At 35.1% G+C, this 16,142-nt stretch overlaps 1 protein-coding gene across 17 annotated transcripts in view; it reads right to left on the bottom strand.

The window, feature by feature from the left end:
• Nucleotides 1–16,142, bottom strand: part of CNOT6L (CCR4-NOT transcription complex subunit 6 like) — a 103,429-nt gene that overhangs the window by 37,799 nt on the left and 49,488 nt on the right. For 16 of the 17 annotated variants that reach the window (XM_015138446.3, XM_078001589.1, XM_078001582.1 and 13 more), the window contains 1 exon segment: nucleotides 4,452–4,541. In XM_015138446.3, the coding sequence (XP_014993932.1) occupies nucleotides 4,452–4,541 (90 nt within the window). 17 annotated transcript variants of the gene reach the window in all.

Here is a 16,142-nt window from a genome sequence, read left to right as displayed (position 1 = left end):
CAAAAATTAATCATCTGCAGAGGTAATAAATAACATATTGTTAAAATTTAAATTAATCAGGATATGTTCTCTAATCACCATGGAATTAAGCTAGGAACCTAAGACAAAGAAAACTAGAAGAACTCTGAAAATAAACAAGTTTCTAAATGACTCACAGGCCAAGGAAGAAATAAAGGCTATTAGAAAACATGCTGAACTGAATGATAATGAAAATAATACAAACTAAAGCTTGTGAGATACACCTAAAAGCCACTTTAGAGGAATATTTATACATAAATAAATATATAAAAATATTTGAGGAAAAAAAGACTGGAAATTAAGGCATGTGTACCTTAAGCTAGAAAAAGAATAGCAAATGAAACCAGAAGAAAGGAAGAGATAAATAAATCAATAATATTAAAAACATACAATAAAGAAGACCAATGAAGCTAAAAGTTGGTTCTTCTTTTCAAAGAAAATATTAATAAATGCCTGGGCAAGACTTTGCATAAATATCCGAAATGCAAAAAAGACATCACTACACAACCTACGGATATTAAGACATCATAAAATATTCTGAACAACTTACGGCTCATAAATTTGAAGATTTAGATAAAATGGGCTAATTTCCAGAAAACACAACTTTCAGAAACTCATAGAAAGAGAAATGGAAATCAGAATAGTACTATAGTTATTAAAGAAATTAAATCAGTAATTTAAAACTTCCTACCAGAAAAAAAAAACCCAGAAAGAAAAAAAAAAAAATCAACCTTAAACAAATTCTTCCAAACAACAGAAAATAAGGGAATACTTAAACAAATTTTCAAAGCCAGTATAACTTCAATATCACAAGCTGACAAGGACATTGAAGGAAAAGAAGTACTGATCAATCTTAAGCATAAACACAGATGCAAAAAATCCTATATAGGCTGAGCATGCTGGCTCACACCTGTAATCCGAAAACTTTGGGAAGCCAAGGCAGGTGGACTGCTCAAGGTCAGGAGTTCGACCAGCCTGGCCAACATGACGAAACCCTGTTTCTACTAAAAATATAAAAGTCAGCTAGGCGTGGTGGTGGCGTGCCTGTAATCCCAGCTACTCAGGAGGCTGAGGCAGGAGAAGCACTTGAACCTGGCAGGTGGAGGTTGCAGTGAGTTGAGATTGCCCAACTGCACTCCAGCCTGGGCGACAGAGCGTAACTCTGTCTCATAAAAATAAATAAATAAATAAATAAATAAACACTAAATAAAATATTAGCAAACTGAATCTAAGGTGTAAAAGGATAATAATTTATCATAACCTTGTTGGCTTTATTCTAGGAATACCAAAGGTGGCATAACATACAAAAAAAAAACCCATCAATATAATTACCATATTAAAGAATAAAAATAATCTACTCATCTTAATAAAGAAAAGCATTTGATAAAATTCAAAATCTAGTCATATTTTTTTTAAAAAAAAAACTTGCCTAGCAAATTAGGAATAGAAAAAAACTTCCTTCATCTGATGTTTATCTATATAAAAACTACAGTGAATATGATACTTAATCAAAAATTATGAAATTAGACAAGGATGCCCATTATCACCACTTTTAGCTAACTAGTGCAATAAGTGTAGGTTGGCAAGAAAATTAAAAGGATTAGAAATGGAGTAACACAACTCTCATTACTTGCAAATGACATAATTGTATACATTAAAATAAAAATGCATTAGCATTAAAAACTATTTAGCAAAGTGGCTGAATATGTTCTTTAGCAAGGCATTTAGTAACTGTTTAGGAAGATGATCAAATACCAAAAAATATACAAAACTCAATTGTATTCCATTAATCAGTAACAACCATTAAGATAGTAAGACATATCTTTAAAATGATTATTTTTAAGAGAATTAAGAAGTTAATATTTAGAATAAATGTAATACAGTATGGGCAAGCCCACTACACAGAAACCTAAAACTCAATATTGAGAGAAATTATAAAAAGCATAACAAATACAAGGATCCACTGTTGTAAACATATCAATTATTTCCAAAGCCATCTATATAGATTCAATATAATCCCAAATAAAATCTCTACATTTTGGAGAGGGGAGAGATTTTAAAACCTCATTCTAAAAATTTTAATTAAAATACAAGATAAAAGAACACAGAGGCCAGAACTAGCCAAGATTCTTCACAATAGGTCAAGGGGAAAGACTTACTCTACTGGATCACTCTACTGGATCTCAAGACTTTTTATAAAGCTGTCCATAATTAAACACTGTTACATTGCTATAAAGATGCATGGAAGAGAATAAAGAATCCAGAAACAGACCTACACATACCTTGACACCTGATTTATGACAAAGATGACATTAAAAAACAATAGTGAAAGGACAACCTAATCAATAAAAGGCTCAGAGTTAATATAAAATACATATGGAAAAGTCATAAAACCTAATTCTAAACATTAGAAGTAAAAAAACAAAAAAAACCAAAAACGGTTTCCAGATAATGTCATAGGAGAATATATTCATGATCCTGTGGTATGAAAAAATTCTTAAAAAGGATAAAAGCAGTACCGTTACAGAAAATATCAACAAATTGGACGGGAGTACATTAAAATTTTTCTGTATGTCAAAAAACAAATTAAGAGAATGAAAAAGTTAATAATAGCATGGGAGCAGATATTTGCAACATATTACCAACAAAAGGCTTACATCTAAAACATACAAGAACTCCTTACAAATGACACACACACAGCACACACATATGGCTGGATTGACTGGCTACATCTACAGAAAGAAGAGTTGTGTTTTTTTTTTGTTTGTTTTTTTTTTTTTTTTTTTTTTTTGAGACAGAGTCTCGCTCTGTCACCCAGGCTGGAGTGCAGTGGCGCGATCTCGGCTCACTGCAACCTTCACCTCCCAGGTTCAAGCGATTCTCCTGCCTCAGCCTCCCGATTGGCTGGGACTACGGGCACGTACCACCACACCCGGCTGCTTTTTTGTATTTTTAGTAGAGATGGGGTTTCACCGTGTAAGGCAGGATGGTCTCGATCTCCTGACCTTGTGATCCGCCCACCTTGGCCTCCCAAAGTGCTGGGATTACAGACGTGAGCCACCACGCCCGGCCAAGATATTTAATTTTAAAGTAAGTTAGAAACAGCATACGTATGCTATGTATACAGCTTAAATTGTCACATATTCCTAATTATTTACTAAGAAGGCTTCTATAATAAATTTGCTCATTTGTACTGATCAACTTTTAGTCTTTTTAGCCATAAACTTTTCAGATAATATTTAGTTTTACCATATTATAAACCTTACTTTATGTGAAGGAGTGGGGAAAAAGGGCGTCTTATGATGAAGAGAATTTTAAAAGAATATAGCGAACATATGATGGTGGCCACTATGCTGGAACTTACGATTTCTCTAGCTGTTTCAGAATTCTGTATTTTATAGAAAGACATCATGCTAAGAAAAATATTTGTATACAGTAGTATCTCCATACTTTTACCCATATTTTCAGAGCTTAAGCAAAAAAAAAAAAACAAAAACAAAAACCAAAAAAAACACACAACAGTTTTAAATCAAATACCTAAGAGTCTTCTTTTTTTGTTTTTAATATATATATATATTTTGAGACAGAGTCTCACTCTGTCACCAAGGCTGGAGTGCAGTGGCGTGATCTCAGCTCATTGCAGCCTCTGCTTCCCCGGTTCAAGCGATTCTCCTGTCTCAGCCTCAGGAGTAGCTTGAGTTACAGGTACACACCACCACGCCTGGCTAATTTTTGTATTTTTAGTAGAGACATTTCACCATGGTTTCACCATGTTAGCCAGGTTGGTCTCCAACTCCTGACCTCAGGTGATCCGCCTTCCTTGGCCACACAAAGTGCTGGGATTACAGGTGTGAGCCACCACGTGCAGCCTGGTCTTCTTACAGAAGAAAATTTCCATTTGGAATACAACGACTTTAAATTGTATTTAAATAAATCTGGTGTTCTTAATTTAAAACCTGGTTGCAAAATTTCCACAAATGTGTGGTCAAACTAGTCATTTCATTCATTAAAAATGTGTAAAATGTGAGAGTTCCAAGTAATTTGCACCAAATTCAAACAACTAATAAACTGTGTATCTTTGTGATTAAGAGCAAGATAATCTTAGATTCACAGCTCTGGCACTGATTAGCTATGTATAAATAAATTAGTCTCTGAATCACAAAATTTACATCTCTAAACTGTGAGTTAAAGTTCCTATGTCCTAGGTTCTTAAACAAAATAATGCAACTAATCTAACGTATTGCTTGGTAAATAGGAAACATTCAGTATACGAAAAGAAGAATGTTTCACTAACATAGGATATATAATGGAAGGAACTCCAAACCCACAAGCAATTATAAAAAACAGTCAGATGCTCTTGAGCAACATATGATATATTAGCTGGTTAATAATATCTGTAGAATTTATTTTACAGCTCTGTCACTAACAGTTACCTGCGAGATTGTCAAGCATGAAGTTCAGTAGCTTTCGGGTTCCATCTGGGTCCTGGTATAAGTTGAGAATATCCTGTGATAAAGGATTGCCTAAAGCAGAAGACAAAAATAAAACCTATAAAACATAACTGCAAGGCAAGACAGAAATGTATACTACAAAATAAAATACTAATTTCTTAAATTGAATTCTACTGTATTTAATCTATTATATACATTTTAAAAATACATGTGTAAATAAATATTCTCTTTAAAACAGTCATAAAGAAAAACTTCAAAATCTTTAAACTCTAAAATTTGGGCTTGTCCAAAACATATATACACATATACATAAAAGCATATATATTAATCTTAGTTCTGAAGTAATATCACAACCTGGCACCTTGAAGTAATCCTATAGGTTCTATGTTAATCTTCGAAAACCTGCATTTATCTTTTAAGACCACAGACAAACTCAAAGACAGCCCTATAGGAGAAAGAATGAGTGATATCTTAAAGAAGAAGGGGTCTTCTTAGAATATTTATATCACATATAGGAAAAACAAATATATTTCAAGTAAGAAGAAAATGTGTTACCAAGATATGTTAGTGACATGTGACAAGAAAACAATTTTGTTATAATAGTAATTAGGAACGTGTGAGTACCAAGAGTACAGATTTATCATATATCAAAGAACACACTATTGGTAACAGACTATAGTCCCTTAAGAAATAAAGGAGGTATTCATTAAGACAAGCAAGCAACAACAGTCTAGCATTCAAATTTGAATAAAAACCACAGAACTTCCAAAACTGAAGGTTCTGTTAATAACAAATCAACCAAACCTTCAATGCAACACATACCCACCAGCACAGCTACAAATTTTTTTGAGACAGTCTCACTCTGTTGCCCAGGCTGGAGTGCACTGGCACAATCTGGGCTCACTGCAACCTCCAGCTTCCAGGTTCAAGGGATTCTCATGCCTCAGCCTCCCAGGCAGCTGGGGACTACAAGCGCCCACCATCATGCCACTAGTTTTTGTATTTTTAGTAGAGACAGGGTTTCATCATGTTGGCCAGGCTGCTCTTGAATTCCTGGCCTCAATTGATCCGCCCACCTTGGCCTCCCAAAGAGCTGGGATTACAGGTATGAGCCACTGTGTCTGGCCTAAACAAATTTTTTTAATGACCAACCAAATGTTACAAAGAATGCAGAATACCTTGAACTCTTCTACTTCAATTCAATTACTGGTAAATGGTATGAATACTTTGGAAGTCTGGTTGGTAGTTCCTAACTGACTTGCAAGTGGGAAAAGGGAACTTCCTAGGGTGATGGAAATACTCCACATCTTGATTTAGGTGCTGGCTATTAAGGTGTATACCTTTGTCAAAATTAGTGAAGCTGGATTTTACATATGTGGATATTTTACTGAATGTAATTATAACTCCAAGTACTCTTGATGAATGAGTTAGGCAGTAGATTAGACACAGCTGAAAAGAAAATCAGTCATCAAGAAAAACAGATTCAAAGAACATTATCCAAAATGCATCACTAAGAGTCACAAAGATAGAAAACATAAGACAGTAAAAGATATGGAAGTTAGAATAAGATATGAAATTGGAGTTCTAGAAAGAAGAACAAGACTTAAGTTCTGATCCAACATATAAAGATTTTAAAAGCTGTCATTCCTGTCCTCACAATTGAGGTTATAGGACAAACTGCTGTCCCAAACACAAAAAAGCAAATACAGAGAATCACAACTTACTGGCAGCAGAAGCCCACAGCTAGAACTAGAACACTTTAAACTGTAACTGACAAATTGCTGGAGGCTCCATGTAGATTAGCTTGAGAGTTAAAAACTCCAGCCTAGTCTTAGGGCATTCCCACCCTTTCCTAAATTGTACTTCCAGGAGTCTTACCAGGCTCTCACTATAAAGACTGGACAAAAATCTCATTCTTCCAAAAGGGGACAGGAGAAAGTAATGTTCTCCTTAATAAGTACTATATTCAAAGGAAACTATTTTACCAGAATCTAAGTTTTCCCAAAGCTTAACAGACCAAGAGTAAGACAAATGCCCTCTCTAGCCTTTGACATCAAGTAGGAAAATAGTCAACTCTGGCTCACTAAAGCAGACCCAATTACAGGACTATAGGGCACTTCCTCTCCCTCCACACCTTACCACTGCATCAACACCTGCAGCAAACAGTAAACAGTTAACTCCTAGCCAGAAAGAGAGATTACAGAGAGAAGTGAGAAAAGGCAGTATCTGAAGAGGAAGGGCTGCAAATTTTCAAAAACCAGTTTTTTAAATAAATGAACTGATACAGGATGCACAATATATACACAGAAGTTTATGAAAGGATTTCATTTAAAAATAGATTATCGTGCAAACTAGAAAATGACAAACAGAAGACTTTAAAACGAGATGGGCTGTGGCTGGGCGCGGTGGCGCACGCCTGTAATCCCAGCACTTTGGGAGGCTGAGGTGGGCGGATCATGAGGTCAGGAGATCGAAACCAACCTGGCTAACACAGTGAAACCCCATCTCTACTAAAAACACAAAAAATTAGCCGGGCATGGTGGCAGGCGCCTGTAGTCCCAGCTACTCAGGAGGCTGAGGCAGGAGAGTGGTATGAACCCAGGAGGCAGAGCTTGCAGTAAGCCGAGATTGCATCACTGCACTCCAGCCTGGGCGACAGAGTGAGACTCCACCTCAAAAAAAGAAAACAAAAAACAAAAAACAAAACAACGAGATTTGTTGAAAGACCCAATCCTATCAAAAGAATAAACAGGAGAATGACAAGTGTCAACAGTGACTACAGGAGCTAGAATACAATAAAATAATATCTCCAAAGAGTTACACGAATTGTAATTGAGACTTCAAACACTCCTATGGTTATTGACAGAAAAAAGCACACAAGAAAATTAGTAAGGATGAAGAACAGAACACTATCAACCAACTTGGCCTATTATTTACACAATACTCCACTCACAAACTGAAAATAAGCATTCTTTCCAAGTGCACATGAACATTCACCAAGTGAGACCATATTCTGGGCCAGAAAACAAACTGTAACAGATTAAAAAGGAAATAAAATCATACAAAACATACAGTCATGGTCGAACAAAATAAAACTCGATACCAACAGACAAATACCCAGAAAGTTCCCAAATATTCTGACATTAAACATCACACTTCTAAATAATCCATGAGCCAAAAAGGATGTCACAAGGAGATTTTTTTAACGTTTTAATTGGTCTGGGCATGGTGTTTCACACCTGTAATCCCAGTGCTTTGGGAGGCCAAAGTGGGAGAACTCCATGAGACCAAGAGTTCAAGACCAGCCTGGGCAACATGGCGAGACCCCATCTCTACAAAAAAAAAAATGTATTTAACTGGGCATGGTGGTGTGCACCTATAGTCTCAGCTACTCACGAGGCTGAACAGGATTGCTTGGGTGCAGGAGTTAGAGGCTACAGTGAGCTATGATAAGACCACTGCACTCTAGCCTGCATGACAGACTGAGACCCGGTCTCAAAAAATAAAAGTATAATTAAATGTTTTGAGTTAAAATGAAAACATGACATTATCAACATTTGTAGGACATGGAAAAATCATTTTTTAGAGGGAAACTTACAGCTTGAAATGCTGACATTAGAAACAAAAAGTTCTAAATTCAATGGTAAGGACAAATGAAACCCAAAGCAAGCGAAACTAAGAGCAGAAATCAATAAAATTTTTTTTAAAAACTGCCAAATTCAAAAGGTGGCACACTCTAAAAAAGAGGCAATAAAATTGATAAACTTCTCTTTGACAGAATGAAAAGACACAAATTATAAATATTAACAATGAAGGGACAGCCATAAAGACAGTAAAAGGAAAGAAATTTTTTTTTTTTTTTTTTAATGAGATGGAGTCTTGCTCTGTCTCCCAGACTGGAGTGCAGTGGCGCAATCTAGGCTCACTGCAAGCTCTGCCTCCTGAGTTCATGCCATCCTCCTGCCTCAGTCTCCCGAGTAGCTGGGACTACAGGTGCCTGCCAGCACGTCTGGCTAACTTTTTTTTTTATTTTTGTATTTACTATTTAGTAGAGACAGGGTTTCATCGTGTTTCCCAGGATGGTCTCAATCTCCTGACCTTGTGATCCACCCACGTTGGCCTTCCAAAGTGCTGGGATTACAGGCATGAGCCACTGCACCCAGCCAGAAGGAAAGATTATTTATCCTGAAAGGATATCTACCAGAAACCTACAGTTAATATTAATGGTGAAAGATAATGCATTCTCCCTAAAATCAAGAACAAGGTAAGGATATGCACCATTGTCACTTCTAGTCAATACAGTACTAGAGGTCCTAGCCAATGTGATAAAGCAAGAAAAATGAAATTAAAAATATGTATCAGAAAGGAAGAAATGAAACTCTGTGTTCACAGATCAAGAGTTGGTAAAAAGCTCCAAGAAAAAGTAAATTTACAAACTTTACAAGAGACAAGGCCAATACAACTAAAAATCAATTGTATTTAATTCTATACAATGAATAACTGAAAATTTAAAAAGCAGTACCATTTGCAATAGCATAAAAAATCAAGTAAGTAGATATAAATCTAGCAAAATATTTACAAGATCTATACCCTGAAAACTGCAAAACTTTATAAGAAACTAAAGCAAAGATCTGTGTAAATGAAGAGCTATACTGGAGTGAAAGACTCAATATTAAGTCTCAAGATTAAGGTATTGATTATCCGCAAACTGATCTGTATATTCAACATAATCCCCTGACAAATTCCAGCAGGATATATTGCACAAATCATAAGTTCATTCTAAAATGTATATGAAAATGCAAAGCATCTACAAGTATCAATGCAACTTTGAAAACTATGAACAAAGTTTGGAAACTCATAATCCCTGTATCATAGCTGATCACAGAGCTACAATTTAACATTTTGGTATTAGCATAGAACAATGGGACAGAATAGTGTGTTTAGCAGTAGATCCACACATATTTGGACAACTTAATTTTGACAAAGTTGCAAGGAAAATTCCCTGTAGAAAGTATAATCTTTTCAACAAATAATACTACAATAACTAGATATGTATACGCAAAAGAATAAACTTTGTGCCATACATAAAAATTAAAACAAACCATCAACCTAAAGGTAAAATTCAAAACTATAAAATTTGAAAAAAGCACATTTTCCTTCATTTCTACTGTTAAGTAATATTCCATTATATGGATGTGCCACAGGTTTTATACACACAACATGAATGAACCTCAAACACGTTATGCTAAACCAAATAATCCAGACTTAAAAGGCGACATGCTGTATTTTCCAATATATGACATTCTGGAAAAGTAGTTGTCAAGGGCTGAGAGAAGAAGGCATTGACTTCAGTAGGCATAAATGAATTTTGGAGAGTGATGGAACTGTTTTTGACTGTGGTGCTGGTTATGCAACTACATGTCTGTCAACATTCACTGAACTAGACACCAATTCTTACTAAAGAGGTAAGAATTTCACTATATATAAATAGCAGGTCAATTTTTAAAGTTACTTTAAAATTAATCTTTTAAAAACTATATTCAAGGCACCATCTCAAGAATAAACACAAGGAGTCTAGAAACAGAACAGAGCAATTTCAAACAAAGAGAAAGTAAACAGAAAGAAAAATATGGGAAAAAAAACCTACTTTTAGAAGGGCAAGGAAGCAGAAAAAAATTACACACAGTGGAATCAAAAGGTAGGACAGCAATAACAAAAATATCAATAATTTTACGTAAGGCAACTGGTCTGAACCCACATTAAAAACAGAGTAGAATGGATTAAAAACAAAGTCCAGCTATATACTACTTATAAGAGCTATACCTAAATGTAAGCACACAAAAGGTTGAAAGTAAATGGATAAGATATACTAGACAAACATTAACCAAAAGAAAATTGGCATAGCTATATTAGAAATACAGACTATAAGACAAAATCCTAATAAGGAAGAAGCTCAGTACCTAGTATTGGGTTCAATTCACCAAAAGACATTATCATCATAAGATTATAATAATATGAAGTGGGTACTACTTAATAAAATAAACCCAAGATATGTAAAGCAAAAACTGACTGAAGTACATAATAAACAATTTCATTTTAATGGAAATTTTAACAAAAATACTGAAAAAGCCAACAGTCAAAAATTTCTAAAGACATAGGAAATCTGAGAAATACAACTAACAAACTGAAATAATGGACAAATAAATAAATCCTGTGCCCAAGACGATTAAAGAATCCTCTACTCTAGAGAAAGTAGAGAAAAAAAATTCTTTTCAGATACAGGTTAAACATTTACAAAAACCAATCATATACTATGCTATAGGGCAAGAATCAACAAATGTCACAGAACTGGTTCATTAGCCTATAATGCAATTAAGTTTTAAAGCTAACAATAAAAATAACTAAATTTAAAATCAGATGCATGGAAATTTTAAATAATATTTTAAACAACCGACAAGTCAAGAAAGATATTATAACCCATATTAAAAATACTTAGACCAAAACAGTAATGTAATACTTCCTATCAAAACAGTGTATGCAACAAAAAAGTAGCCAAACAGGCAAAGCGGTAGCCTTAAATGCTTATATTTGAAAGTACAATCCAGTATAGGTACACATTTATCTCAACTTCCAGAACCAAACAATGCATAGTCGCCACCAACATATACTGAATCATTCCCTTTAAAACTGGAAACAACAGAAGTACGCCCAGTATTAATGCTTCTACTCAACATCATATGAATTATCCTAGAGTCAGTGCATTAAAATAAGAAAAAAGAAATCAAATATGTAAGAATTGGAAAAGAAAAAAAAAACAAAGCATTATTTCAGATGAAATGATTACTGAATGTAAAACTCCAAAAAATTTGCAAGTAAGTTTTTAGAAGAATGAGATTTTAGAGCCAAGAAGGCTTACTATAAGATTAATTTTAAAACAAATAGAAAACCAATTGTATTTCTATGTCCAACAGCAAATAGGAAATGGGCGAGAAAAGAAAAAAAGAGAAAGAAAAACCTTAAAAAATAAAACAGTTGGCCAGGTACGGTGGCTCATACCTGTAATCCCAGCACTTTGGTAGGCAATGGAGGATAGATCACTTGACGTCAGGAATGTGAGACCAGTCTGGCCAACATGGTGAAACCCTGTCTCTACTAAAAACACAAAAATTACCTGGGTGTAGTGGCAGGAGCCTATAATCCCAGCTACTCAGGAAGCTGAGGCGGGAGAATCGTTTGAACCCGGGAGGCAGTGGTTGCAGTGAGCCAAGATTGCGCCACTGCACTCTAGCCTGGGTAACAGAGTGAAACTCTGTCGCAAAAAAAAAAAAAAAAGTAAAAAAGACAGTTGTGGTTTACAATAAAAACAAAAAAAGTATAAAGTACCTAGAAATAAGTTTAACAGATGTACTTGATTGGTGCAGAAAGCTATAAAATTTTACTAGAAGATATTAAATAAATGGACAAAGAGCCCAAATTCATGAATAGGATGATTCAATATAATTAAGATGTCAATTCTTCCTAAATTGATCCAGACAGTCAATGCAATTCCAGAGTTCAAACAGAGTTTTTCATGAAACTTAACAAGCTGTTTCTTATGTATGAGGAAGAGCCATGGTGCCCAAATTGTCAAGACACTGCTAAAGAAAAATGTGAGGGGACTTTCAAAACCAAATACCAAGTTTTAATATAAAGCCATAATAAGTAAGATAATATGCTAATTGGTACAAGGTTAGACAAATTGACTACTGGAAAGAAACAGAAATTCCCAAAATAGACCTAGACATAGTTAATATATAAGAAAAGTGACTTTACTGGTCAATGAGAAAAGGAAAAACTATTCACTAATGATGTTGAGACAACTGGTTACTCAAAGGGAAAAAACCAAAATTAAATTCCTCCCTAAATTAGACCCCTCAATACTATATTTAAAGATCAATTACAAGAGCCACGCACGGTGGCTCACATCTGTAATTCCAACACTTTGGGAGGCTGAGGCAGGTAGATCACCTAAGGTCAGGAGTTCGAGACCAGCCTGACCAAGATGGTGAAACCCCGTCTGTACTAAAAATACAAAAACTAGCTGGGCGTGGTGGCGGGAGCCTGTAATCCCAGCTTCTCAGGAGGCTGAGGCAGGAGAATTGCTTGAAACCAGGAGGCAGAGGTTGTAGTGAGCAGAGATCGCACCATTGTACTCCAGCCCGGGCAACAGAGTGAGACTTTGCCCCCCCGCAAAAAAAAAAATCAATTACAAATGAATTAAAGAATTAACTGCAAAGAGCAAAACCTCAAAACTTTTAAAAGATTATACAAGAAAATATATTTCTGATTTAGGAAGGGCAAGATTTCTGTTATTAACAAGACACAAATGTACTAAAAACAAGAGAAAAGATTTCAAAACTCAACTACATTAAAAATACCAGATCTGGCCGGGCATGGGGGCTCACACCTGTAATCCCAGCACTTTGGGAGGCTGAGGTGGGAGGATCACCTGAGGTTAGGAGTTCGAGACTAGCCTGGCCAGCATGGTGAAACCCCGTCTCTACTAAAAATACAAAAATTAGCCAGGCATAGTGATGCACGCCTGTAAATTCCAGCTACTTGGGAAGCTGAGGTAGGAGAATCGCTTGAACCCAGGGGGTAGAGGTTGCAGTGGCCGAGATTGTGCCACTGCACCCCAGCCTGGGTAACAGAGCGAGACTCTGTCTAATATATATATATATATTAGAAATCTATTCATTAAAAAGATACAAGAAAACAAAAGGAAAAGCCATGGAGTGGGAGAAGACACTTATAATGCAAAATAGAAAAAAGAACTCCCCCAATTCAAAAAGAAACCATCGAATAGAAAATAGGCAAAAACATCATTAGTAATTTCAAAGAAATATAATGGCCAACAGGCACATGAAAAAATGCAAAATCTTATCAGCAATTAGGAAAATGTCAATTAAGAGTACAGTTAGAAACTATTTCATACTCAATAACTGGCAAAACTTAAAAATCTGACAATATCAAGTATTGGAGAAATGACTGAAAATGAAAACTGTATTAATTTTAAGTAGTATCTTTTAGTACAACTACTTTGTAAAACATTATGGCATTGCCTAAAAAAACCTAAGGATGTACAGACCTCTACATCCCAATTCCACTCCTATGAAGTATATCAGAAGACATGTATGAGAATGTTCATGGCTGTACTGCTTATAGTAGCCAAAAAGAAAAATGGAAGCAACCTAAATATCTAAGGCAGAATGAATGAATTATAGTATATTCACATATCAGAATACAATACAGCAGTAAAACAATGAATTGTCATTAGATGTACGCATCAACATGGCTGAATCATAAAAACATAATGCTGAATAAAAACCAAGTCATAGGCCAGGTGCGGTGGCTCACGCCTGTAATCCCAGCACTTTGGGAGGCTGAGACAGGTGGATCATGAGGTCAGGAGATCGAGACCATCCTGGTTAACATGGTGAAACTCCCTCTCTACTAAAAATACAAAAAAATTAGCCGGGTGTGGTGACAGGTGCCTGTTGTCTCAGCTACTCAGGAGGCTGAGGCAGGAGAACGGTGTGAAACCGGGAGGCGGAGCTTGTAGTGAGCCGAGGTCACACCACTGCACTCTAGCCTGGGCAACAGAGTGAGACTCCATCTCAAAAAAAAAACAAAACAAAAAACAAAACAAAACAAAAAACAAAACAAGTCATGGAAAATTACATTCAGTAGGATTCCATTCATAAAAAGGTTAAAACACCTTTAACGGATGCATACACAACCCCAATACCTAAATTCAGGATAGTAGTAACATCTGGGAGAAAGATGTAATCGTGAAAGAAAACGCAGGAAACATAAAAGGTATAGGGTATCTATAATGACAAGGTATGATTGTGGCTATTTCCTCATAATCTCACCAACAGGGCTATTTTGTCAAATTTTTCGAATTCTCCCAATCTGATAGGTGAAAAATGATAATTGAATATAATTTCAATTTGTACTATTATTATGCGTAAGGCTGATCAGGTCCAATTTTAGACCTCTTTGTATATCATCTGGTATGAACTATTAATATGTTCTCTACTAGACTGTTCTTTTTCTTATTGATTTTTAGAAGCTCACATACAACACAAAAATAAGTATTTTGTCTCCTATATAAATGACAATTACATTTTCCCAGTGCATTTTTTTTAAAAAGGTATTTAAAATATTGGCTAATAGGAGAACAGCTATTCATTTAATTATTTTCTTTAAAATGTATGTTAATTACTCTTTTATATTATACTTCAAGAATAAAACAGATTTACAAAGTAAGTCTTCCACTGACATGGTCCATAAATGGACCAAATAATTCTTGGAAGAAAGCTAGAAATTTTCAAAATTAGTGAGGTCCTACATATTTTTATGACCTGGGACATCAATTTTTATTGCTCAAGGACAACTTGTTGGCCCACATGTAGGATAAAGTATTGCCTTACACCTTAGGACATGAATTCTAAATTCTTTTACAATAACTGTATGAGAATTGCTTTTACTTATGCCTTTTCTTCATAAAATTAATACATTTTTATTTTTCTAAGTGACTTCACAGAACACTTCCAACTTACTAGATTGGCCATGTCTGTGTCTATAGTTTTAAAATTGGCCTTCTTATCCTAATTCCTCAAATAACCTACTCTCCACACTCTCCTCAAATCTCAAAATAAAATTTCTAAAAATTAGCTTGTTGAGCCAGCATGACCCAAATCATTACTAAAATTTCAGTATCTGAGTTTCAAAGGAAGAAAAGGAAATAGAGAAAAAAAAAATCTTCCAGTTTCAAGACAAAATGTCTCAGAAACAGTTCATTCTCATTGTTTCTTTTAACCATATCACAGTGCTATTTCAAATGTTCCATTCCATTTTTTTTTTGACATAAAGTGCCATAATATGGTAAGTCTGACTTTGAAATTATTTCAAATTTTACCTTCCTAAGAATATAAAACTACCATTCATTAGCAACACTGTATCCCTTCAATTACTTCAAAAGCTACTCCTGCTATTACCATCTTAAACTTTTTAAAAGGAAGAGATCTGGTTTTCTGGATCATCTTGGAAAGTGGCACTGACAAAAAACTAAATAGACTCTCAAAGAAGTTTAGAAAAGCGCTATGTATAGGTACTTACCATATAACAAATTGAAATTTAATAAAAAAGAATTTATCCCCAGGCATAAACAAAGCTAAGTTACAGTTGGTGAAGCAGAGCTGGTGTCTGACTTGATAGATTTCAAAGAATGTAAATCAGTAGACAAAAGGCCACTAGAATCGAAGGCCAGTCAAAGACAATTGTTTGGAAAACTATCATTTTAACCAGAAAAACTGAATGAAGGACTAAGAAGATAATATTCAAAATTACTCATTCAGTTGATACTTAGTACAAATTTTCTGGAAACATGCTTGTACTTGAGATAATATGAAACAGAGTTATGAAAGAGTAAGAAATACTAACAGTTGCTTTTTCAGGAATGTTTCTAATACAAAGGGTAAGTCCACTGGATTCAACAGCAAATTACTTGCCTGGCGTGGTGGCTCACGCCTGTAATCCCAGCACTTTGGGAGACCGAGGTGGGCGGACCACCTGAGGTCGGGAGTTGGAGATCAGCCTGACCAACATGGAGAAAGCCCCGTCTCTACT

Source organism: Macaca mulatta, chromosome 5 (genome assembly GCF_049350105.2).
Source record: "Macaca mulatta isolate MMU2019108-1 chromosome 5, T2T-MMU8v2.0, whole genome shotgun sequence".
Lineage (NCBI taxonomy): Eukaryota > Metazoa > Chordata > Mammalia > Primates > Cercopithecidae > Macaca > Macaca mulatta.
This window is presented reverse-complemented; position numbering and strand designations above follow the sequence as displayed.